This window comes from Varroa jacobsoni, unplaced genomic scaffold (assembly GCF_002532875.2).
Source record: "Varroa jacobsoni isolate VJ856 unplaced genomic scaffold, vjacob_1.0 scaffold_819, whole genome shotgun sequence".
Taxonomy (NCBI): Eukaryota; Metazoa; Arthropoda; class Arachnida; order Mesostigmata; family Varroidae; genus Varroa; species Varroa jacobsoni.
In genome coordinates, this window is record NW_019213721.1 from 28,596 (window position 1) to 50,410 (window position 21,815).

The window sequence follows — 21,815 nt, forward strand, 5'->3', positions numbered from 1 at the left end:
GTTACGTTTCCAGGTTTCTTCTTATTTTTGTCACACTATCGTTAAATCTATATTACTGACGTGGCTGATCCAACCTCTTGCTTTTTCAGCCAGAGATAATTAAATACTTTATGAAGATATTCGAAAGTGTTTCTGAAATATTCACAATATAAGGTTAAATAGTGCCACAGAATTTCTTACGTTGTCATCTTTTAAGGCAGGCAATAAACGAAGGGCGTATCTATCTCTCATTGTAAATTTTCAAAACATTTACAGTATATATAACGAAAACAATTGCGGTTCTATTTTTTCGTAGAATGGAAGGAATTGATCCAGCACGTCTTGCAAGAGATTGGCCTCATAGCGTCACTCCTGGAGGCCCAGGCCCAGAGTGGTGGTAGTCGCGGACTTCAAACCATCTTTATTATATCATTTGCGAAACCCGTTTTGTGTGCGAAACCCAAACAAAGCGCTGGTCTTAATGAACGATTGGTTCTGGCGATTTTAGACAAACAACTGGAGACGCACCACTAAGCTCTGAATGTTTACCCGCTGGCGGCATGTCTACTCATTAACATTTAAGCGTAAGCAAAAAAGCATGTGATGTTACTAAGGGAATCGAACTGTAAGATCTCCATTCATATACAAATTATATGCCAAAAATTGTATTTAATCGCATGATAGATAGAAGCCTCTGTATATGATGCGCACCAACGCCTAAGACACACTGAGAGCAAATGAAAGTAAGGGCATCTACCGAGCGCCGAGTTGTTATTACATCAATCTTATTCTCACATCGGAATGCTTTTTGTCCGTCATGTTCTCCCATATTTTATGTTTCGAGTTCCGTCAGACGACTGGCTCGCATCATGAGACGAGTTGTGTCCACGTTCAAATTCGAACCCCCGACCACCACGTGTCTCTCAAGATTAGCACGCAAATATGCTACGCATTGTGCTATCATCGAGGCACGCTCCGTCGAATACGGCAGGAACAAACGGCTCATTGTTCTTCGTCGATTCTTAGGAATAAGGATTTCGCTAATAGGTGATATATAGAGCTTCGATCCAATGAACACTTCCTGCATAAGCCATGTGGATCCCAGTGAAATTCGATTTCCTCAGCTAGCTCAAATTTAATAATTTTTAACTGGCTCATCCAAAAATGCTCACTTTAGTAGATGCAAGCCTTAATTTAGAGCAGGCTTTTTGATAATAGATTATCTGATGTTTTGGCGACCTTTTCAGTAATAATGTGAGCGTACATGCCATCGTACGTTTACAGATAGAACTCTCTAGTGTTGGTTGTGTAAGATTTAAACGCATGCAGCAATGGTAAATCATACTGTAATGTACTTGTAGGAAGAATATGAAAACAATACATGTAAGACATATCCAGAACACTTTCTGGACAAAAAGTCGCTTAGATGTACGCTCTACAAGCATATGACTTTTCTAGTTATACTTTACTATTACATTTAATTAAAAAAGAATACTATTATTGGTTACCTAAGTTTTCTATCATCACAAGATTAGTAATGAAAGCAATAATGTTCATTTAATAGAAACTAAAATGAGCTCCTTCTCTTGTTCTATTTTAATATCACAATAACATTTACATGTTATATGCTAAACATCAGGTTCCGAATAAGCTAAGTATAAATTTTTTTCTTTTATTAGAAAAATTATTAGAAAAATTTAATTCTAGTCTTAGTAGCGTTCATTCGTGATCAAGGAACGTAGCAAAGTGCTGAAATAGTAAATGTATACTTAATTAGAAGAGAAAGATATTCAGGCATCTCACGAACATGTAATGGCTACTGGCTTTTATGTGCTTTCGGTTAGGTTGATCAGAATTTTGCGTGCAATGGTTAGGACAATCTGTGTCAAATGCAAGCCCGAAAGGGTCCTTGTGAAGAATAACCGTTGTTGACGATTATTAATTATGGATATAAAAAGCTAATGAATTACAACGTTAGAAGTGTATACTGCACAAGAGCTTTTGAAGTGCTATAGGGGCGTGGGTAGGGAAAGCCCGCAAAGTTTGTCGCTTGAACCTTTTGAATTCTTTTTTTTTGATAATAACTCTAGTGAATAATGCATAATTGCACGTTTGACTATATTACAATATGTGTTATAAGCCAAAAATATTCAATGAGCCGTTAATACATCGGTGATTTCTGCTAATTTGTACTTTGCATTTTATTTTTTTTTAAATGCCTGTATGATGTTATAACCATTTAGATCAGTCGAAAAGGCATTACATGAATCAAATTAAGACAAATATGATGTGTGAAAATACAACACATTCTAGTAATGATTTTGAGCCCAGTTTAGATAAAAATTTTCCAAAAGTTCAAAAGCTTTGATTTTTCTTTCAAAAACAAGTCTTTATGACATGGTCTTCCGATATGAATCGTAATTGTTAAATAGCGATGGTTAGGTAAATTGTAGTCTTAAGTAGTTTTAAGCAACGAACTGAAATAAAAATCGAGAAGCAAAGACAATAATTGAGGTAGAATAAATACAAATGTCATATATTTCAAAACAGTATTTATTTTCAGTATTCATTTTTTCTTTTAACAATTTAAATTAGTTTACAAGTCACTAATCACAAGGAGTACCAACGGGCGTTTTAATAACTTAGCTTTTGTGTTATACCTTTATTGACTGAAGTCTTGTCTGTGTACAAACTCCTTCACGTACTCGTCCGTGTTGCAATTCTTCGCACAGGTATAGACTGCCAAGGTTCCCCAGTCTAACAGATCATTCTTTGCTATATTTAAAGCATGTGGCATTACCTGTTTAGAATAAATATACTGTAAATGTCATTAGGTTAAATATATGATTGGTAGCTTTGTGAGACCGACAGGTAATTTGTCTGTTCGGCCAGCTATTATAAACAGTATATATTAGAATCAAGAAATCCGACTTTTGATTGGGATTTGGCTGCAGCGTATACGAACATTTCAAACGAGAAATTGTAAGAGGCATGAATAATTCTGGAGGCAGCTTTGTTTTGGCATGACTTCAACTTAACTACATGCTACACTTTGAGCACCGAAGGTACTCACTTTGATGCTTAATATTACAAAATTTAATTTTTAATAAAACGTAGGACAATATTTAAAAAGATTAGAGAATATTCGCGATGTATTATCTCATTGGCTATTCCTAATTTCTCAAATACTATGATCTGACTATGCTTTTCCTAACGTTTAGGGTTTGACTTACAGGTTTAGCTTGTTCAATGAATTCAAGTTAAATAAGATGTAGTATTTAAATGTCTTGTGCCTACTCACCAGCAAATAACCATTCTGTTTGGTAAATGATTAGATGTTTTGTGATATAGTAATTACCTGAAATTCAAATATTCTAGGAGACCCGCAAAGTTCGCAAGATGGCACCTGCTTCGGTAGGTCTTGGCTTGAAACCCATAGGGGCTTCCCAGCTTTGCAATATCTTATTATCTGCTCAGGATAATGGTCGACAATTTTCTTGAACCGTTTATAAGCTTTGTCATTAAAACTTTTTGATATATTTTCAATTTCCTGAAAATTCAGCCAGAGTCAATTGTTGTGCAAGTAGTGGATTAGTTTACACAACCCAAGAAAGTTATGTTAAACCAATCCATGGTTTAGAGCGCAAAACATCGCTTAAGTCGGCATCCAAACGTTAACGTCAACAGTAAAGCAAAGAGCGTCAACAGAGCATGATAGATAACATATCTAGGAAAGTCATAACATAATTTTTTAGCGTTTAGCTGATAAAATGCTGAGGACCAAACCTTGAGATCTTTCTCATTACAGTGTGCCATTTCCTTCATGCAAGCTATGCTGTCTTTGTCAAGGCCTTCGAGGTACTTGGTTAGGTCCTGCTGCGTATCATTCTTTTCTTCATTCTCCATGATCTCCTCTGGCTCCATTTCAATATCGAACTCGGGCAGGATCCCTAGAAATACTTACAACAGTGAGAATCTTCATGCATGTTGTATTGCATTGCTTAAAATGTAAATAAATGCTTTATGCACATTTTAATATAATAATAGAAATAATTACGTAATTATTACCATGCCATGATAATACAGTTTAATATGTTTATTAAGAGGCCATCTCTACTACAAGAATATTGCAAATTGTCAAAAAACTTCTCTTAGGTAAATCGCATTCCTCCTAAAAAAAAGTATCAAAAAGGCAGAACTCATTTTTCTCTTCCGGTTGCGAAATTCATGTTCATTTGCCATGACAAATGTGTTCAATGTACATCTTTATTACCTTTGTGTAGGTAGTCCTTCGCGGGTTTTTCCCTTTTCTTCCTCGTCTTTGCAAAAGTGTCTTTTGAATTACTCTCGGTTGACGGTTTTGTAAAGGTCTGCATCCCATTTTGTCCACTCCCCACTGATGCTTCCCAGTCAACTTTTAGTAATGAATGATCTTCGCTATCCAACCCCGTAAAGTCACTTTTTCCAAGACAGCTCTGAGCACTCATTCGAGTAGCCAACTCATCAATGTCCACTGTGTTGGCTTGATCAATTTCCATGGATTCCAATTGGACATCCTCCGCGTTATCGGTAATCTGAGGTGCTTGTTGTCTGTTATCCCTTCCGGCACCTGGCTCATTATCTGATTTTTTCACACCAACGCATACAAACTTGTGAGCCTTCTTCCAGTCAAGGATTTGGTGTTGCTTAGAACAATAGTTGCGTTGTTTGCATAATGAACACATCTGAGGGCCAGGACAACCACAAACGCAACAAAGCAGTTGGAAATCGGCAGCCGAAGGCGATTCAGATCCCTCCTCGACTTCGACTGCAGGTACATCGGGGTAGAAATCATTGACGAGACCCAACTGCGAACGGAAAACTACAATCGAATCGGGTTTCTTTTTATCCACACACGGTTGGCAACCAAAAATAAATAGCGTGCGATGAAATGCCGTAGGATGATCATCAACAGGAGCATATGCCTGAAGAACAAAGTACATATCCACATAAATATTAGTTGTAAAATACACACCCAAAAGCCGTTTTAAGGAATCAAATATCTAGTCTGTAATAACCTATAGTCTGCAGCAAAATTCATATATATTTTTATTAAAACTTTTTTTTGACCGAAAATGCGTACTTTCGAGAGCCAAAATTATATTACTAGCTAAATTTTTAGCTGAAAACACCCGGGCTGCAAATTGAAGCTCCGCTAAAGACATATAAAATACGACGGGTGAGATAAACATGTATTGCATCGTTGCCGAAACACAAATAAGCTACTTCGGGTGCCATAAGTTATATCGAATTCTTGTTATTTTGTGATGCAATCAAATCAACATCTGCAACTATATTTGAATTATTCCTATCGTATATTTTTGAATGTGTCAAAAGGTACCTGAGAATATTACTTATGGCTTTTTTCTTATGTTACAGAGCAAGCTCTTACAGTTTCTGGCTAAAATATTTTGATGGTTAGTATCTGTCATACGCACAACTTAAATAAATAGAACAAGGTAAAAAGGTCTTTCGGTGTCATTTATTATCTTCAATATGCGCATACATTTTTCCTTTTTTTCTCTCGTTTGCATGTTAGCTCTCTACCGTTCTCCAGCGTTCCAATATAAACTATCTTGAAAATGCACATTGCGTGTAATGGTTTCACGTGTGTTGGCTCTGGCTTACACACAAAATATGTTCAACAGATAATTCAACGAATATTTCAGAACAATAACAGATAATCTTAGAAACAGCCGCGGTACAAGCAATGAACTATCATCTACTGTATTGGCGCACCTCAATCACTTTTGGTTCACTTGTTCATACCTGTAGAATAAATGTAAGAGGTTCTCCACAGAAGCATATTAGGGTTCTCGGTAGTTTTTTGAGCGCTAACCATGCTGGCTTGCCACCGAACTTCGACGGGAAAAACTTTGATCTCAATTGCCATGAATTAGTTTTCTCGGCAAATCCAAGCTCGACACGACTTTCATTATAGGGACATGCCATTTTTCTTTACAATCAACGTTTCGTGTGCACCACGTTAAGCGCGATCGAAATGCCAATGTTCCATACCATGTGTTCAATTGTGTTTTGATTTCTTGCGCATGCGCATTAAGAAAAAAGCATGCTGCCTTAGCAAGATCGGCGTATCAAATGTAATATCGTGCACTTTTATAAATATCTCATTTAGTAAATAAATTTCAACTGATCTAGGCACTATAACGACTGAATGGAATAGGAAAATCGCGCTGATGGAAAATACGTATACTTATAGCTAATGGACGTAATGCGTTCATCTTTGTTTTCATCGGGTCTTTTCAGCTATCGCGTCAGTTCTGGAGCGCAAAAGAAGAGATTCGAAACTGTGGGTTAAATGAGTATTCATAAGGTGGTGTGCGATAAAGTTTTAACTGCTGAGAATTTCCGTGGCATTTTAATAACTAACGCCATGTTAATCCGACTTCATTAAGGATACCGGCAACACGTTAACATATTGTACGTGAAATCTTTAGCTATCTAGAGCTATAAATTATCCATTTATGCGAACAAATATGTGGTCACGACTCTGTACCGTTCGATAATATAAAATCAAAATACAAAGCCAGTGCCAAGTCAATTACGAAGTCGGAACGTAATGTTAGCACAGGTGAGAGAAGGAGCTAATTCAATGGTTGGTACCCACGGCTATTTCTGTTTGAATTTGAAGTTATAGCTAGCATGATCCTACCAACCTCCTGCGAAAAATAATTAGTTTATGTCGTTTGTGCTCTTTTTGGGCGCACTTTCTTACAAAATCCTAATGCTATTGAATAAGCATCGTTTGCTTAAGATCAGTGAATTCTTAGATCATATTCGGGACTTCTTTGTTTGCCATTGCCAAAAATATATATAAGGTACTTTTAGTCTTTACTATATAAAAACAAAAGCCACTTGAACTCTATTGGTTATTTGTTTGGCAATCATGATCGTATGGTGGAACCCTAAAAATTATTTATAATATATATTTATATTTAAATATTATAAAATAAAAATCAACAGTTTCAGGTGACAGTCGGACCGAAATCCTCGCAGTCATTCGGGTTATTGAGAATCAGTGGCCATTTATGGCTAGTGAAGCATCTACTAACATCCGCAAAAATGGCTAAAAGCAAATTCGATTATGTTCGTAATTTTGAGCAGCTCGATTACGTTCTTCCAAACACATACATCGTTGTGCGGCTTGATGGAAAGGGTTTCCATAAATTCACTCAGGCCCACGATTTCGTAAAGCCTAATGATAAACGGGTAAATTAAAGTTTCGAAAATAAACGAAGGTCATTGCGCACGTTAAAGCAATCGAGTATTATGACGCTCTAATAATATATATAATATTATAGTTATTTTTTATAGTCTTAAGTACTAACAATTTGAACCAAAATTGGTTTAAAGAAATATATAAAAGTATATCTTAATACATAAAAATATTCTTAACCAGTAGTGCAAAATTATTTGTAAACCAATTCTGAATCAGACTGTTAGTAACTGATTTCGTAGAAAATAATTTATTCCACTTGGCACTAGGCATGTGTTTCTGATAACGCAAAGCTTGGCAATGGTCAGTAATATTTTAGCGTATTGTATATTCTTTAATATTTCTTGGAAATAATACAAATGTATATATTACCTTTCTACCGTTAACGCGAAAGCTGGTTTAAGCGCCGTTCATATGCGGTTTTTCAATGAGATGCAATGTGGCTTGACATATATGTATATATATATTTGCTAATTTCATTTGGTTTATAGGGTCTGGATCTAATGTCACGATGTGCCAAAGAAGTAATGAAAGAATTCAACGAGATCTCAATGGCATACGGTCAAAGTGACGAGTACTCATTTGTATTCCGCCGAGACGCCACTATCTACAAGCGGCGTGCTTCGAAAATAATGACTAACATTGCGTCACTGTTCTCTTCTTCATTTGTGTTCTATTTCTCCGAATTCTTCCCCGAGAAAACATTGTTGTGTCCTCCAGCTTTTGATGCAAGAGTGGTACTCTACCCCACAAACCAAAATCTGAGGTTGGCAAGGATCAACTGCAACTGTTTGAACTGTTATACCACAAATATTTGATCTTTACATGCGATGTTACTATTATATTTGAGATATAAGCCAATCGATCTGCGTCTAAGGACTTCCAAGTTCAATATAAAATCTCTTTACGAGTAGGTGATGACGTCTACCTTTTATCTACATACATGCAGGGACTACCTATCGTGGCGACAGGCAGACTGCCATATCAACAACCTGTATAACACCGCATTTTGGGCACTGGTCCAAAAAGGAGGTCTAACAACTTCAGCAGCAGAAGAGCGATTGCGAGGGACACTTAGCGCTGATAAAAATGAGATCCTCTTTCAGGAGTTTAACTGCAACTACAATAACGAACCAAGCCAATTTCGAAAAGGTACAATGGTGTTTTATCTTTTTAATAACCCGTTAATGTAGGTTATCGAAATACTCCAATATTTCCGAATGCCTTCCACTAAAGCCTGACGTTTTATAGGATAGAAAAAAAGGATATTTGAACGTGTGTTGTGTTAAAAACGTGTAGTAATTTGTTGGTCTTACTAAGTGTTAGTAATCATAACGATATGATCGTTGTGGACTGCATTAGACTATAGACAATTTATTGAAGAATAGTTCATATTTTAAAGTGTCTAAGAGATACGATGACCACACCTAATCTTCCCCTTCAGGAAGATGTCAACCTACGCTATGAAGCTATACGTAAAAAACTGCAGTAGTCTACGAATCCTGCTCTTGATATTAACGGATAAATCTAAATTATCGATAACTCGATTATGAACCGTTTTGCTAGGTACAACAATTGTTCGAGTGCCAAAAGACTACAACCGTAAGGCTACTATAGGGAACGATGCTGGTGATCCAGTTTCATGCAAAAAGGCCACGGAGCCGGCATCAAGCACAACAACGACAGCAATAACAACAAATACAACAATTGCAACACATACTATAACATCTGCCGTTTCAAGTGTGGATCGTGACGTCCCTTGCATGAACAGTCACATGATGCGACAATCCAGCAGTAATGATCTTCACTCTATGCACCGCGACATGATCCAGAAAGAGTTCTGGAACATGTACCCATTTATCTTGCAATCTGAATAGATTATTGGTGTATATGATTACGGTGCAGTCTGATAGCTAAGTCGAGTGTTTCAGTGTACAGGGTATGGATGTATAATTAAATTAAAGATAACATTTTTAATGAGGTAGTTCGTGGTCGTTTTTTGTCGTTTTAGGTTTTGTACAAGAAAGATAGTGGGATTCAGAAAGAGAATAATGGACAAGGATCTTTGCGTAAGGAAGGATAAATAAGGGAACAAAAGGTTTTTGCAAATCAACTGAATCTGTATCAAATTAGAACGAGATTTACACAAAAAAAGCAATGAAACGTTACATTAAATGCGTTTTATATTGAAGTAAGCTGTTCTTAATCTCACATGTATTTGTATTTTATTGTAGACAATTTATATATAGCATAATTAGTTTGTAAAAAAATATTGAGATAAATGTTCATAATTTGGTAATTTGACAATTTAGGAATGTTCCTACAACGAAAGCGCTTCACACTAACCATCAGAAAATTATTGCCAAATTAACAATTAAAGATAATGATTTAATTGAAGCAAATTATAAGTTGCAGCTAATTTCAGGGAAGCAACTAAATCAGTTAGTAACATCACATGTATTTTATTGTATATTTAATGTACAATAAAATAGTTGTTTCGACAACACTATTTTTCCTCTGGTTTGTTTGTTGCTGAAAATGGAAGTTAATAATAGGTAGACATGTTTGGTGAGTAGTCTATCGCTTCTTAAAGACCGCTTGCTTAGCCCGTTGTTTGCGCGCTTTTCGGGCTCCTTTTGCCGCACCCTTGACAAGGCTACTAAACTGACCAGACATTTTGGCACGTTTCCTATGAAAGAACAAAAAAAGGGAAAACGGAAGTGTTCATTTGTGTTAAGATTACTTATCTGTGTAATTAATTTACTCATAGTAGATCAGTTCGACTTTATTACAGTGCTTTCGAAAACTCTGCAATATGGTTTTTATGCATTCAGCTACAGCAAATACAGTTATATAGTTGTTAATGCATTTAACCAACCTTCTGTTGAGGGCCATCCTATTCATGGGTATGTAGGCGTACGGGTCGTATTTCTGAGCCTTTAATTTTACATCGCCCATTGCTCTTTTTGCGCGATATTCGGAACCAATCGGCTTTGTGCTCCCTGTAGGTTTTGTCGACTTAAGACTCACACCACTGTTAACGCTCTTCGGTCTTGAAGATTTAGCGTAACCGCTTATAGCTCCCAGCAGGTCATCAATATCTTCTAAGTCCGAGTCTTCTTCAGCAGCCTCGCGGCCTCGCTTCTTACCACCTACCATACAGACACGCACAGATAGAAAAAAAAAAATAAATTTTGTGATAAAAATGTACTGACTGGCAGAATTCAACTCTTCACTTAGGCAATACTAACACATATTCAGGCAAATGAGTCGCTTGTACTTACGAGGATTATCTTCTTCAAGCATTTCCTTGGTGATAAGCAATTTGCCGTCCTCAGAAACCTTAAATCCGGCTTTCTCGGCTTCTTGCCTAGGAGTGAGTTTTTTAGCCAGCTTCTGCTTGTATTTTGCAGGATCGGTCGTTGAAATATGCCTCATTGCCGATGGGTCCATTAGATCAACAATCTCTTCATCGCCTTCCTTTAACCAGGCGCTGCGGTCCTGGAATAACATACGCGAATTAAATGCATAATACTTGTTATAAACAGTGCCAAAACGTGACAGCAGGCAGTATAATATAGAACAGGTAAGCCTACACACAAGCTTAGTCAGGTTAGGGTAGAACTTCTTCGTCAGTGTTCGTTTACGTGATCAAATGACAAACCTTCTTTCCACGTTCTTGCTCTGTTCGCTTTTCTCCATCGTCATTATCGTCCTCATCGTTTGCATCACTGTCAGATCCAAGGACCTGTTCAAAAGTATCTCCTTTTCGACTGCGTTGACTTTTTTGTGATTTCGCATCTGCATTTTCGTCATTCTCCTCGCTTCCACCGCAACCACTCGTCATGCTCTTGATTTTTCGACGGCGGTTTTCCAATTTACGAATGTTCGTGAGCACCTTTTGATAGGACTCGGGCACCATACAAGCCACGATGTCATAACCCAACCGGCGGACAAAACGAATCAGAATTCCCTTAATTTTTAAGCGGAAATGACTAGCACAGTCATCCGTTATCATACCGCATACACGTGAGATCTGTAATGGGAAAAAATGAAATATTCACAAAAGCAATCAAATACAATTAGGGTAAACTGGGTGTCAAACGGTATTTTTAACAACGACCGTTTTAATCTTAGCGTGCAGTTAATTAGTAAATAAGCTCGACTTATCTACTTACGATAAGATTGGAAAATTTATTAAGTTGGTCCATCTCAATGAGGCTGAAAATCCCTTTAATGAAATCAAGAGCAGCTTTAACGATTTCTCGAGAAGGTGACACGACAAGGGTGCAAATGGCTTCAATGAGTTGTTTTAGAAGATCTTCGCTCTCCTGAAGCTGCTCACGGAAATGCCGGAGGCAGTGGCTAATCGCAATTATAGAAGCGGAGACTAACGTCGACGATCCAGCCAAGCCCCCCATTAACAGAGATATGTATTGGCTGAACGCATTCGGGATGCTCCATCTGAGAATATTATAGATAAATCACGTACACCCAATAAGTATTGAAAATTATCCCGACAAAAATAAACACGTCCAGTCCATGGAAGATAGTCACCCACACATTTGTGGTTATTCCAATATGATTCCAACAGTTAGCAGTTTAAAACGAGGCAAGTGCGTTATTACTGAGCCTTTTGACAGTTTTTATCATCTTAAAATTCAGTTACAGTATCTGCTGTTAAAGACTGTGGTTACTTCAAAACTTGCCGGGTCAACTTAGCCACGATGTCTCAAAATGCTGTCAAGCAACTTTCTTTACCACTTCTATAGAAATATCTAACCTTTGTAGAGCATCAGCGCATTCCACGACAACCTCCAGAGCAGCTTGTTTAACCTTTGCGGCAGAATCTCGGCAGCACAATACTGCTTCAGGGATAACAGCTACGACCAATTGTTGGTTTGGTGACGACAGACTTGCCAAGACGCTTCTTAAACAGCGGAGGCGAGGGGCCTTTGACGCATTCGATACCTAATACATTTATGAAGATAATAGATAAAAAGAAAACAAATTTACTACAAAATTTGTTAAGGTCCCTAAATTCTTTTTCTGCTTCTACTTCTGCCGGAAAAAATGATGCAGTCACCAAAGTAGAAAGATAAAAAGTGCTTTTGTTGCTACTACGATCTAAGTTCGTTCTACTACTTAGATTTTTCAATCTCTTCAATTTAGAACGACGTCTAGCGTGGTTGCGACTACTTTTTACTATATGTAAACTAAGAGTTGTTCTCCTCATATGGTGATACTAAATGTCATGGCTGCTATAATAACAGCAACAAATTGGTCGCTAACCTTTGAAACAGATGTAACGAGTAGCTTTTGAATATCGTTGAGGTTTTCTTCAACGATCCGGCGGCAGCATTCCGCGCGGAATAGGTCTTCAAGGGTCAGATAAGCTTTTTTCTGTTCTGTTCGGGCTCCGCTCTTCAAGTTAGCGACACAATATTGGTACAACTTTTGTCCTTCAGCCTCTGTAACTTTAGGCAGTAGTGCCCGAGCTATGTCCGTAAAGGCCATATTGGTAAATGTAGCGTCTTCACCTTGCACCGTTCCTATTTTTTCCATCGCTGTGTTAAACATTGTACAACAAAGCTCTTGCTCGGATACTGTGACAAAAGCTCGAATCGTTTCATACAGGGCAAGCCTTTCGCTTTCCGCTTTCTTAATGTAGAGAGAACACAGCGTGGGAAGGAACCTATCAGCAGTAGTGCCGATGACGCTTGGCGTCGTGCTTGTCGTGATAAGTTTCCGTAAAGCCGACAGTATAGGAAGACGTCGGTCAGGCCTGGCAGTTAGCAGTATAGCAAGAGTTGGTGCAACCTTTGGATAAGTTTCTCTCACATCAGTTGTTCGCACACAAAATGCAGGCAGCAAAGACCACACCTGGTTACCCAAAACACGATACGCGACCTCCATATGCTTCTTTTTATTCTGTTGGGCCGCGCTTTCTGCTCGACTTAGATTACCAGTCAAGGGGAAGAAGTAGTCAATGAAGAACTTTAGTTCAGTTTCTTTTATATTGTCACGCAGTACGGGCAAAAGCCAACTTCGTGGAAAGTTAGGATCGTCCTCCACGCCCGTAATCCTTAATGGTACCTGTTCCAGTACACGTTTAGGTCCGAGGGCTCGAACAGCCGCACCAACTGCATGATCAAGCTGCATACTGTACTCAAAGTTGTTCGATTCACGAAGATCCGCCAAAACGGAGACACTAGCTGTAAGCCTATCGGGTAGAACTTTAGCAAGCGCAGAAAAGGTAGCACCCCACACAGCGAATACGTTGGGCCATGCCAAGTGGAACTGGTATGTGAGCGTTCTCTCAAGAGCGGTCAGAATCTTTTCGGCGGAGGTACTTTGAATGCCACCTGGTAAAGGTGTCTTCATCTCCTCCCCAATTGGACCGCATAACTGCAGCAACTCAATTATAACTTTCTCCGTGACGGCATGAACAGTTTCGTTTTCGCACAAGAACACGTTAACGGCGACCTGGATAAACTTCCAGACGTTCAAAGAAAATAACGATACATCCCCCTTGTGCAGATGTACAAGAGCACTACGCATTGCCATAAGCCAAGCAGTACATGGCTGAGGATCGTTGATTCCGGGTTGCATTTCATACAAAGCATTTATGAGCCTGGCATTTGTATCCGGTCGAATCAGTAGCTGAGTCGTCTCGTACATGAACATATTTGAGAATGTCGTCAAGCCTTGTACGATAACGAGAGGATCGTTCAGCTTCATCGTCCTGAGGATGTTTTCTGCTATGATCTTGATGTTTTTTGATGGTAACAAGGGAAGGCTATATGAGAGAAAGGTAAGGAGGTGTAGTAGAGACACGGTGTTGCCATTCTGACGGAATTCTTCCATGCGGTCGTTCACATAGGCTCCGCACAGTATCGTTGACGGATGTTCTGGTGATGAACGCATCAAGCCACAGACGTTCTTTTGCGCTGCTCGCCTCACCTGAAATCACCACACAAGTTTGGCGGGTCTTATTGTTACTGGTGCTTTCAGTGTACAATTGGTGTTGTCGATTTGTCTCCTACTTTTACAACTACAATTAAAAAATGGTGTCTGATAGTAGATGCTTTTGTTGTTATAGATTATTTTGAAGGTTCTGTACAGGTAATAGTTTTAAATTTAGCCTTTATAAGACAGAGACGGAAATAAGCTGTTTATCCACCTTCGGCTTTACGTGAGTCACAAAGGCCAGAACGGCGTTGAAGAGTCGACAGGTTTCGGATTTTTTCAAAGAACTTGTCTCCACCGTCCAGCGAGAGGCATCCTGTTGTCTGCAGACGAACGACGCTATATTCAGGAGACTACATAGAACGGCGTTGTGGTCAGACTCCGCGAAACGGGCTAAAAGCGAATATATCACCTCGAATCACCAAACGAGAAAAGCATAGAGTAGAATAAAACTCTGATAAAGACACTGTAACTGACCACGTGCACGTTGTGTTGCTGGTAACTTGACAAAAAATAATAAATAATTCATAAAGGTTCACTAAACTTAGGTTAACTCCATTGAATATCTAAGTTCGAAAAGACTATTATACGTTTCGTTATAGTAGATCATTGCCGATAAACTCCACGGAACAAACTTCACAGAACTCGATTTAACATTTTTATGAGCCAAGTCATTTAATCCACAATTTTTTATAGGCAAAAAACGAACTTCAGTAAATCCATAGAGCGTGTAGTATGATTGTATATAAACGGCAACACTATTTGATCTGTGTGAAAACTTACCTGTGAGATGTCAGAGAACCTTTGACGGAGAAGAGATGGTGGAACTCGTTTGATAACCATGTTGATGAGTGCAACCGCTGCTGTGATACTTAGGTCGGACTCAAGGGTCGTTAGCGATGTGAGAAATGCCGCAAAATACTCCGTTTCTGTTTCTTGACCGCCTTTTTCCTTGATTACTTCTGTCACTGCTGCTAAGACAGCCAACATTTCCTTGTGAAGTGCACTCGAAGGATCCCAGTTCGTCTATATGAGATAAATAAAAGTCGGCAGATAATAAAGACACAGCATTTTAAATGCATAGTATTTGTGCCGGTTATTTCATTCCTGGTGTTGTCGGTACAAGTAAATCCTGTGAGGTGATGACAAAAGGTTGTGTTATTTACCGAGCTTTATAGTTAACGTACCATGAGGCGATTGAAGGACATATTTGTGCAGGCAGAGAAATCAGTTGCCCATGATGACGCCACGGAGCGGACATCCTCCATCTCGTTGCCCGATCCACTCCGATCTAATGTGGCGTCTTGATGGTCAATAGTCCTTTGGAGAAGAGAGTCCATAGTCGACGAGGCGTATTTATTATCATGTTGACTAAGAGCTGCAGACGTTAGGCCGCTCTCTAAAATTAACGGCACGACAAGAAAGAAATATATTTATTGCAAATATTGTTCGTTCTTTATAAATGATAGGTCCAATGGGAGGATTAAACTCAGAATAAATAATTTCACTGTGAACTGGTCTAGTTAATTTGTAAAAAACTGAAAAAGGAGTTATTTACAGTAGATGTGTGGCGCGTTTATGAGACGACGAAACACTATGAACTACACATCTGTACTAAGGTTCCATCTTTTCAAACGCTTCAGAAAAAAATGTCAGCAGAAGAATACAAGTACCACTATACCATTCGCTGAAAAATGCAAAATGAATTTGGAAGAGAAATATATTGTTAGTTATAGCGATTTTCAATGCGCATTACAACTAATTACTAGGGAACTACGAACGAAACGAATCCAGAATACGCATGTTCTGTTACAATTAAAAGCGCCATTATGTCAGTATTATTATAATTCTATTGGAAACGAAAGTTCACATACATCAGAAGCTGCGCGCGGATATGCCCCAACAGACGCCTTAAAAATGCAACAATAGATATACAATGGGGTTGCTTATTACAACAGAACGTGAACTGCGCCTGTTTTTGTTTTTTTTTCTAATCACATTGAGCTTACATTCTAGTAGCGTATGTTTGTATTAGCTGTTATTTAAAAAAAAATTGTTAGATACTGCTCAAACAAATTGCTTTAATGTTAAGAAGACTGAGAAGTTATAATTTCAGTCAGGCAGGGCCCGTGTGTTCAGATTCATTGACGGAAAGCAGGCCTGCGTGCAGCAATCCATTACGTATCTGGGTTAATTAAAAAGAGCACTCGGTATACTTAATATTTTGGAATAATTTCGATCAATTTAATCACGTACTCATTCAATTCAAAATGTGATATCCTTCTTATGACCAGAGTACATGTACTAGATTATAATAGAATAATACAAAACTTTTCTTATATATATAATTGAGCTTATCCTTTTGTTTTGTATATTTCTGAACTACCCTACTAGCTACAGGCTTAACTGAGGCCGTACCTCATAGAGGTTACATTTTAACAGAAGTTGTACACATCTATTTATTGATCTAAACGCACCCAACAGAGCACAACAATAATTAGTATGACGGGTCGGCTACAGTAGTGCATGCTAATTTATATGTTTACATAAGTTTCAACCTTTAATCACATTCTTAAATGTGCCGGTCCGCACCGCATCACGGAATTTTCTTCGCGTCGGATTAGAACTACAGGCTTGTCCTTTTTTCCATGTGGCACCTTTCTTTGCCTTAGTTGACCCACTACGGGCAATCTTCATGATGCCTTTTCACACTAAAAGCCACTCCGGATAAGTTTACCAGTTTATAAAAGTTTTGACCATGTGAAGCTATTCGACTGCCTGCAGGACCAGGTAAATAGAACGTGTGTTTTGGAAGGGCGCTAGCATCGCTGTCGAGTGGCGGGTGTTAATTAAATTTAAACATTATTAAATACCCAGGGTATTTTTGCTATTGGAAGTATTATTTTGTGTTATTATCTGCAAAATTTCTGTCTATTGGCTATATAGTCCGCATTATTACGAGAACAAATAAAGTGATTAAGGCAATATTAGAAGCCTCGGTACACTCGGAAGCACGCCAAATTGTAGTAATCTACTATACGTTCGGATTACTTTTTGCAATGCAGAAGTACAACGGCTATATCATGTTCGTGCAAGTACCTGTCTATAAAAAAAAAAAGCGTTTGTAGTTTCTTTAATTTTCATTATTGTTTTTATTCGATCTATGCAAGAATCGGCCCCGCCTGAAACTTCCGGGTGGCGCAAAGTACCATCTCCCTCTCATCTTATCATCTTTCAGGACGGCCATCTGCTGCTCATTGTTGGATCAACTAGGCGTCTGCGTTTAACAGTGTCTGATTATAACGACTATAAAATGGTAGCAAGGATCATTTTTATCAGTGCCTACTACCAGAAGCCAGTGCTGTATTTTATACAATTAAACAGCACTTTATTTTTTTAGACTTGCGTGCCATAGCTTGTCGCGTGACTCCGAGGGTTGACGAAATTTGCTTGGTGAATCATCGCACCGCAAGAGAATCTGATAGGAGAGTCGTGAATTATCAGTCAAAATGGTTTGCATACCGTGTATCCTAGCACCACTTATTCCGGTGATTCTTATTTTATGGAAATTCCTTCAGCCTTACCTCCAAAAACTCAACTTTGGAGGAAACCTGGACCTGACGGCGAACTGCCCTATAACAAATTTAAAAACATCTAAAGGTAATAATGATACTAAAAGCCTTAAAATTATACGTTGCATGTATCTGTGCACTTTTCTGGCCTATACTCCAGGTTCATCATTGTCACCCATATTTATCAACGTGACGCAATGGCATAACGGCACCTCTGTTAAGAATTGCTTATAACTTAACATATATATATATAACTGGCGTAGGAATACAGCTAAATATAGAAAGTTGGAAAAGTATTTAGGTGTAGTATTTACGCGCTATCGTCACTTTGCAGAGTGACGTGTGAGGCTGTATAGGAAGCGTAAGTTTAAGGAAGTCCCTCGCGCAAATTGGCATAGCATTGCACCTTCATACATTATGTCGTATCGAGGTCTTATTGAACTGGTATATTATTGTTTTGCAGCGGTTGTTGAAAGCTGTTCTGGACGTTACTAGATAATTATTCCTTTCATTAAAGAAAATGTTTAATGATGCCAATCATTGACCACCAAACTTTACTGTGGCTCCTTACATTGCACATTTAAACGCTCAAAAACGGTTAGACATGTTTGAGACCCAGGTTTGTTTGATAATGATACCCTTTTTGTCTAGCCCCACAAAATAGGTAATTATACACGTCCCTAAGGAATAATATATAGAAGATATCTTAAGTCTGATTAGGTCAGTTATCCATCTAATCTTTGTGAGCTAGAGAAAAGGCCGTAGCATTTCGAAAATAATGTAATCTAAAGGTACTCTGAGGCAGCAAGAATTTATTATAACTGAAGCAATAGTAAACAATCATAATACAAGCCTCAGCATTATCTTTAGCGTAGAGCCCCACCGACGTCATGTTTTAACCTGCGTTCTTATAAAGCATAGATACAGAGTGACTGGAAGCCAAGGCATGTTCAGAAGTAAACGTCTTTTATCACTTGTGTTTTCGTTCTATTTGCAGAAAAATCGAGCGGAGATTCCACCAAGGACCGAGCCCAAGAACAAAGGAACAACAGCAGCTAAGAAACAAAACTATATTGACGATGTTATATCTGATCTGTGTTCTTGTCGTTGCTATTTTATTTTAAGACATAAGCTTTAAGGTGGATTTTAAGTTTTAATACAACTCTGTCGCGAGATGTTTACTCTTATTATGAGGCAATTGTATTATAATGTCCATATTTACATAAGAAGCTTAATGTACAGACGATGAGCATGCTACGCAAGTATAAAAACATTGGATTTTACGACTTAATGTAATGATCTCCTTCTCAGTGGTTAAATATTGGACGAAAGCTCGCTTACAATATCAAGAAAATTGCTGAGCATACTACGCAAGCATAAAAACATTGGACTTTACGACTTATGTAATGATCTCTTTCTCAGTAGTTAAATATCGGGCGGAAGCTAGGTTACAATATAAAGAAAATTACTGGTATTCTTAACTGATTTAGCTAGTTAGTTTCAATAGCGTCAAGAATTAGCAACTGTCTACTTTTGTTGTTCCTGATTAGTAATACAAAATATACATTTTAGACATAGTATAGATGTTTATTGCTTATGTACATTGTTGGATGTACAAGTTAGGCATACCCGGATCCATCTTCATTAAACGTGTTGGTGCTTTTAGTCTCGCCTAAACCTTGTGCTGTCCATGATGACGGTGAATGGGTATAGGCACAGGTTTCTTAATAGCAACAGGAATTTCTTTGACTACGGGCACTTCAACGGGATAAGGTTTCGTTACTGGTACTTGGTAGGGTTTGTGGACAGGAACAACATATGGCTGGGGAATCTTAACGTGGAGTGGCACCTTATACGGCTGCTCGACAACGTATGGCTTAGGTACGTGTACAACGTACGGCTTGGGTACGTTAACTACATGAGGCACAGGGTACGGCTTCTTCACTTCATATGGAACCGCCACAGGTACCTCTTTGGGGACTGGGACCTCCTTATGCACTGGGTACGTCTGTGGGATAACGTGTGGCACCGGATATGGCTTAGGTACAGGGATAGGTTTGTATAAAGGCACCGGTTTGTGTACTGGGACCACGTATGGCTTCGGCACTGGATGCGGTACTGGCACGGGTTTCCGAATAGTTTTCACCACGTAGTTCACCTTCGGGGCGTAGTGCTCCTAATTTTTATATCCACCGAGGTTACCACCTGGACCAGGTCCTATCTTGTCTCCGCCAAGTTCTGCGTAGCCGCCTCCATAATCACCCGGACCACCTTCGCCACTGCCAAGATTACCCCCATAGTCAGCGTGTCCAGCATTTCCCAGCACAGCGAGGCTGGTTAAGATCATAATAGCATACGTCTACATTCTGGTCGCTTCTTAGCCTGTGTACAATTTTAGCCCAAGTCTGTTGAAGAGGTTGAAGTACTTTTTTGGCCGCACGCGTGCTCGGATTTATATGACACTTTTGAGCTAGACCTACCAGTTCCTCCCTGTACATCATTTTGCATGATCGTGACAGAGGGAGTTAAACCGCCTGAAAAATTATTCTTACGTTTATGTGCGGCCTTTGAGTGATGTTGAGAGGGTTACTTTGATTAGCTAGCGTCGTTAGTCAACAATAGTTTTAGCTTATCAGGATAATTTGGCTTTTACCTTAGCGATTGGCAATTCAGTTGCTGGAGCAAGCCAGTCTGCGAAGGCAAAGCTTCGTCGAGCAACTGACTGAATGGTAACATTCGGCCATGGACAGAACATAACCACGGCACTAGTGGTACGAAGAGCAACAGACTGGCATCTATGGCAGGTAACTACGTTTCTACTACTTTAAGCTATATCACATCGCCGCATTCGTCTATTTATCCGCTATACTCGTATTAGTTGTAATCATATCGGAGCATTCAGCCACGTAGCTATCTCTTATCAGATTGACTGCCTGACCCTCAAGATAGACAATATTATATGCAGAGGTAGATATTCCAAACATTTAACTATAGAGATGTTGTGCTAAAAATTTCAGGCGTAAATAATGAATCGGACCGCAAATGTATTATATAAAGCACAATCTGCTATAGCCGAATATTTGCACCATTATAGTAAACCTATTTGACATACATCGCTCGACGTGCCAACCACGCATCTGTCTGAAGTAAACTGGTTCCCTTCGGCCTATTTTAGGTCGTTGTTTCGAGTGCCGCCAATTATACATGAGCATTACACAATCTGTGTCAATAAACAAGTTATTTTTATATATCTACGTATTGTTAATCATAAGTCTTCATATTTTTTAACGAATGGTGACAGCTTGTACGAAATATTTTCTAAAAACCTAACACTTACTGCATCCTCCCATATTCAAACACTAGTTACTTAGATTTTCAGCAATGCGTCGTACTGTTGATGAACAATGGGTCCAGTATACCGTTGGTAGATCTACACTACTACTGCATAGTATGACACGAGTTGTACACAGAGAATCATATTCCTGAAGCGAGGTGGCCTTATTCAAGACAAAAAACTTCTGGTGCAGCATCGTCATGAAATCGCTTAGAGCCGATAGAAGGGTCTACATTAATATATTCGAGAAATCAGTGAGAACCTAACGTGTTTGTGATCTCACATAAATGTTACCCTTAATTGCGACATAGGTGAGTGGACAAAACATACGTCGACATAAATCAATGTTAGGCACTTGCGGCTTGAACTAACGCAGCGAAATAGTTGGTAATTACCAAGGAACGCTATGGATAGAATGGAACGCTAGAGGAATTCTACACAGAGGATCGTTTACCATAATCCACCTACACAAGGTGTTCAGAACACAGACGGTAATGGAATACGCAGATTTTGTCTAAACTATGTATTCTGCCTTGTATTAGCCATTATTACATTCAAAATCGATCCTTTATAGTGTGTGATCCTCATTAGAGGGTGTAAATTAAAGCTTTATCAATGCAAGTGTCCCATTAACTAAACCATTTTTTGTTTGTTCTGAATCAGTATGACAATGTGACGTATACGT

At 38.7% G+C, this 21,815-nt stretch overlaps 5 protein-coding genes and 1 long non-coding RNA gene across 11 annotated transcripts in view; 3 read left to right on the forward strand and 3 right to left on the reverse strand.

The window, feature by feature from the left end:
- LOC111264076 (uncharacterized) overlaps window positions 1–2,531 on the forward strand; it is an 11,312-nt gene extending 8,781 nt beyond the window's left edge. For both annotated transcript variants that reach the window (XM_086969938.1, XM_086969939.1), the window contains exon 4: window positions 296–2,531. In XM_086969938.1, the coding sequence (XP_086826064.1) occupies window positions 296–380 (85 nt within the window). In that variant the 3' untranslated portion in view covers window positions 381–2,531. The remainder of the gene's footprint in view (window positions 1–295) is intronic.
- Window positions 2,515–6,046, reverse strand: LOC111264074 (uS5 assembly chaperone PDCD2). Its single transcript, XM_022839656.2, has 5 exons — window positions 5,788–6,046; window positions 4,253–4,943; window positions 3,766–3,929; window positions 3,338–3,529; window positions 2,515–2,779 (listed from the first exon to the last, which is right to left on the reverse strand). The coding sequence occupies exons 1-5, from the start codon at window positions 5,968–5,970 to the stop codon at window positions 2,642–2,644; spliced, it is 1,368 nt and encodes a 455-aa protein (XP_022695391.1). The 5' UTR covers window positions 5,971–6,046; the 3' UTR covers window positions 2,515–2,641.
- A 235-nt stretch (window positions 6,047–6,281) lies between these two features.
- On the forward strand, window positions 6,282–9,767 carry THG (tRNA-histidine guanylyltransferase). 5 transcript variants are annotated; one of them, XM_086969937.1, is made up of 5 exons: window positions 6,282–6,634; window positions 7,003–7,248; window positions 7,747–8,021; window positions 8,205–8,407; window positions 9,267–9,767. In XM_086969937.1, the coding sequence occupies exons 1-5, from the start codon at window positions 6,599–6,601 to the stop codon at window positions 9,284–9,286; spliced, it is 780 nt and encodes a 259-aa protein (XP_086826063.1). In that variant the 5' UTR covers window positions 6,282–6,598; the 3' UTR covers window positions 9,287–9,767. The 5 variants fall into 5 exon arrangements, with proteins under 5 accessions (XP_086826063.1, XP_022695392.1, XP_022695394.1 ...); XM_022839657.2 differs by having other exon boundaries at window positions 6,287–6,634; window positions 8,822–9,767; XM_022839659.2 differs by having other exon boundaries at window positions 6,287–6,610; window positions 8,822–9,767.
- On the reverse strand, window positions 9,694–17,011 carry LOC111264073 (RRP12-like protein). The gene is made up of 11 exons (XM_022839655.2): window positions 16,783–17,011; window positions 15,412–15,623; window positions 15,008–15,250; window positions 14,439–14,636; window positions 12,548–14,218; window positions 12,039–12,226; window positions 11,434–11,719; window positions 10,920–11,291; window positions 10,540–10,756; window positions 10,134–10,407; window positions 9,694–9,944 (listed from the first exon to the last, which is right to left on the reverse strand). The coding sequence occupies exons 1-11, from the start codon at window positions 16,919–16,921 to the stop codon at window positions 9,833–9,835; spliced, it is 3,912 nt and encodes a 1,303-aa protein (XP_022695390.1). The 5' UTR covers window positions 16,922–17,011; the 3' UTR covers window positions 9,694–9,832.
- Window positions 17,012–17,462: 451 nt separating this feature from the next.
- LOC147752992 (uncharacterized) lies at window positions 17,463–19,198 on the forward strand. The gene is made up of 2 exons (XR_015312544.1): window positions 17,463–17,884; window positions 18,794–19,198. It is a non-coding gene; the product is annotated as an uncharacterized LOC147752992 (long non-coding RNA).
- On the reverse strand, window positions 18,876–20,297 carry LOC111264072 (uncharacterized). The gene is made up of 2 exons (XM_022839654.2): window positions 20,277–20,297; window positions 18,876–19,972 (listed from the first exon to the last, which is right to left on the reverse strand). The coding sequence occupies exons 1-2, from the start codon at window positions 20,295–20,297 to the stop codon at window positions 19,469–19,471; spliced, it is 525 nt and encodes a 174-aa protein (XP_022695389.1). The 3' UTR covers window positions 18,876–19,468.
- Between the last annotated feature and the right edge of the window lie 1,518 nt (window positions 20,298–21,815).

Excerpts from the sequence above, each read along its gene's own strand:
- LOC111264072 (XM_022839654.2), bottom strand. The coding sequence starts at position 20,297 with ATGATGTACAGGGAGGAACTG. Across the intron at positions 19,973-20,276 it reads TGATGTACAGGGAGGAACTG|GAGCACTACGCCCCGAAGGT; the intron begins GTAGGTCTAGCT and ends TATAAAAATTAG.
- LOC111264074 (XM_022839656.2), bottom strand. The coding sequence starts at position 5,970 with ATGGCATGTCCCTATAATGAAAGTCGTGTCGAGCTTGGATTTGCCGAG. Across the intron at positions 4,944-5,787 it reads CTCTTACATTTATTCTACAG|GCATATGCTCCTGTTGATGA; the intron begins GTATGAACAAGT and ends TTTGTTCTTCAG. Across the intron at positions 3,930-4,252 it reads GAAGGACTACCTACACAAAG|GGATCCTGCCCGAGTTCGAT; the intron begins GTAATAAAGATG and ends AAGTATTTCTAG.
- THG (XM_022839657.2), top strand. The coding sequence starts at position 6,599 with ATGTTAGCACAGGTGAGAGAAGGAGCTAATTCAATG. Across the intron at positions 8,022-8,204 it reads CCCACAAACCAAAATCTGAG|GGACTACCTATCGTGGCGAC; the intron begins GTTGGCAAGGAT and ends ACATACATGCAG. Across the intron at positions 8,408-8,821 it reads ACCAAGCCAATTTCGAAAAG|GTACAACAATTGTTCGAGTG; the intron begins GTACAATGGTGT and ends CCGTTTTGCTAG.
- LOC111264073 (XM_022839655.2), bottom strand. The coding sequence starts at position 16,921 with ATGAAGATTGCCCGTAGTGGGTCAACTAAGGCAAAGAAAGGTGCCACA. Across the intron at positions 11,292-11,433 it reads ATAAATTTTCCAATCTTATC|ATCTCACGTGTATGCGGTAT; the intron begins GTAAGTAGATAA and ends TTCCCATTACAG. Across the intron at positions 10,408-10,539 it reads GCTTGAAGAAGATAATCCTC|GTGGTAAGAAGCGAGGCCGC; the intron begins GTAAGTACAAGC and ends TCTGTATGGTAG.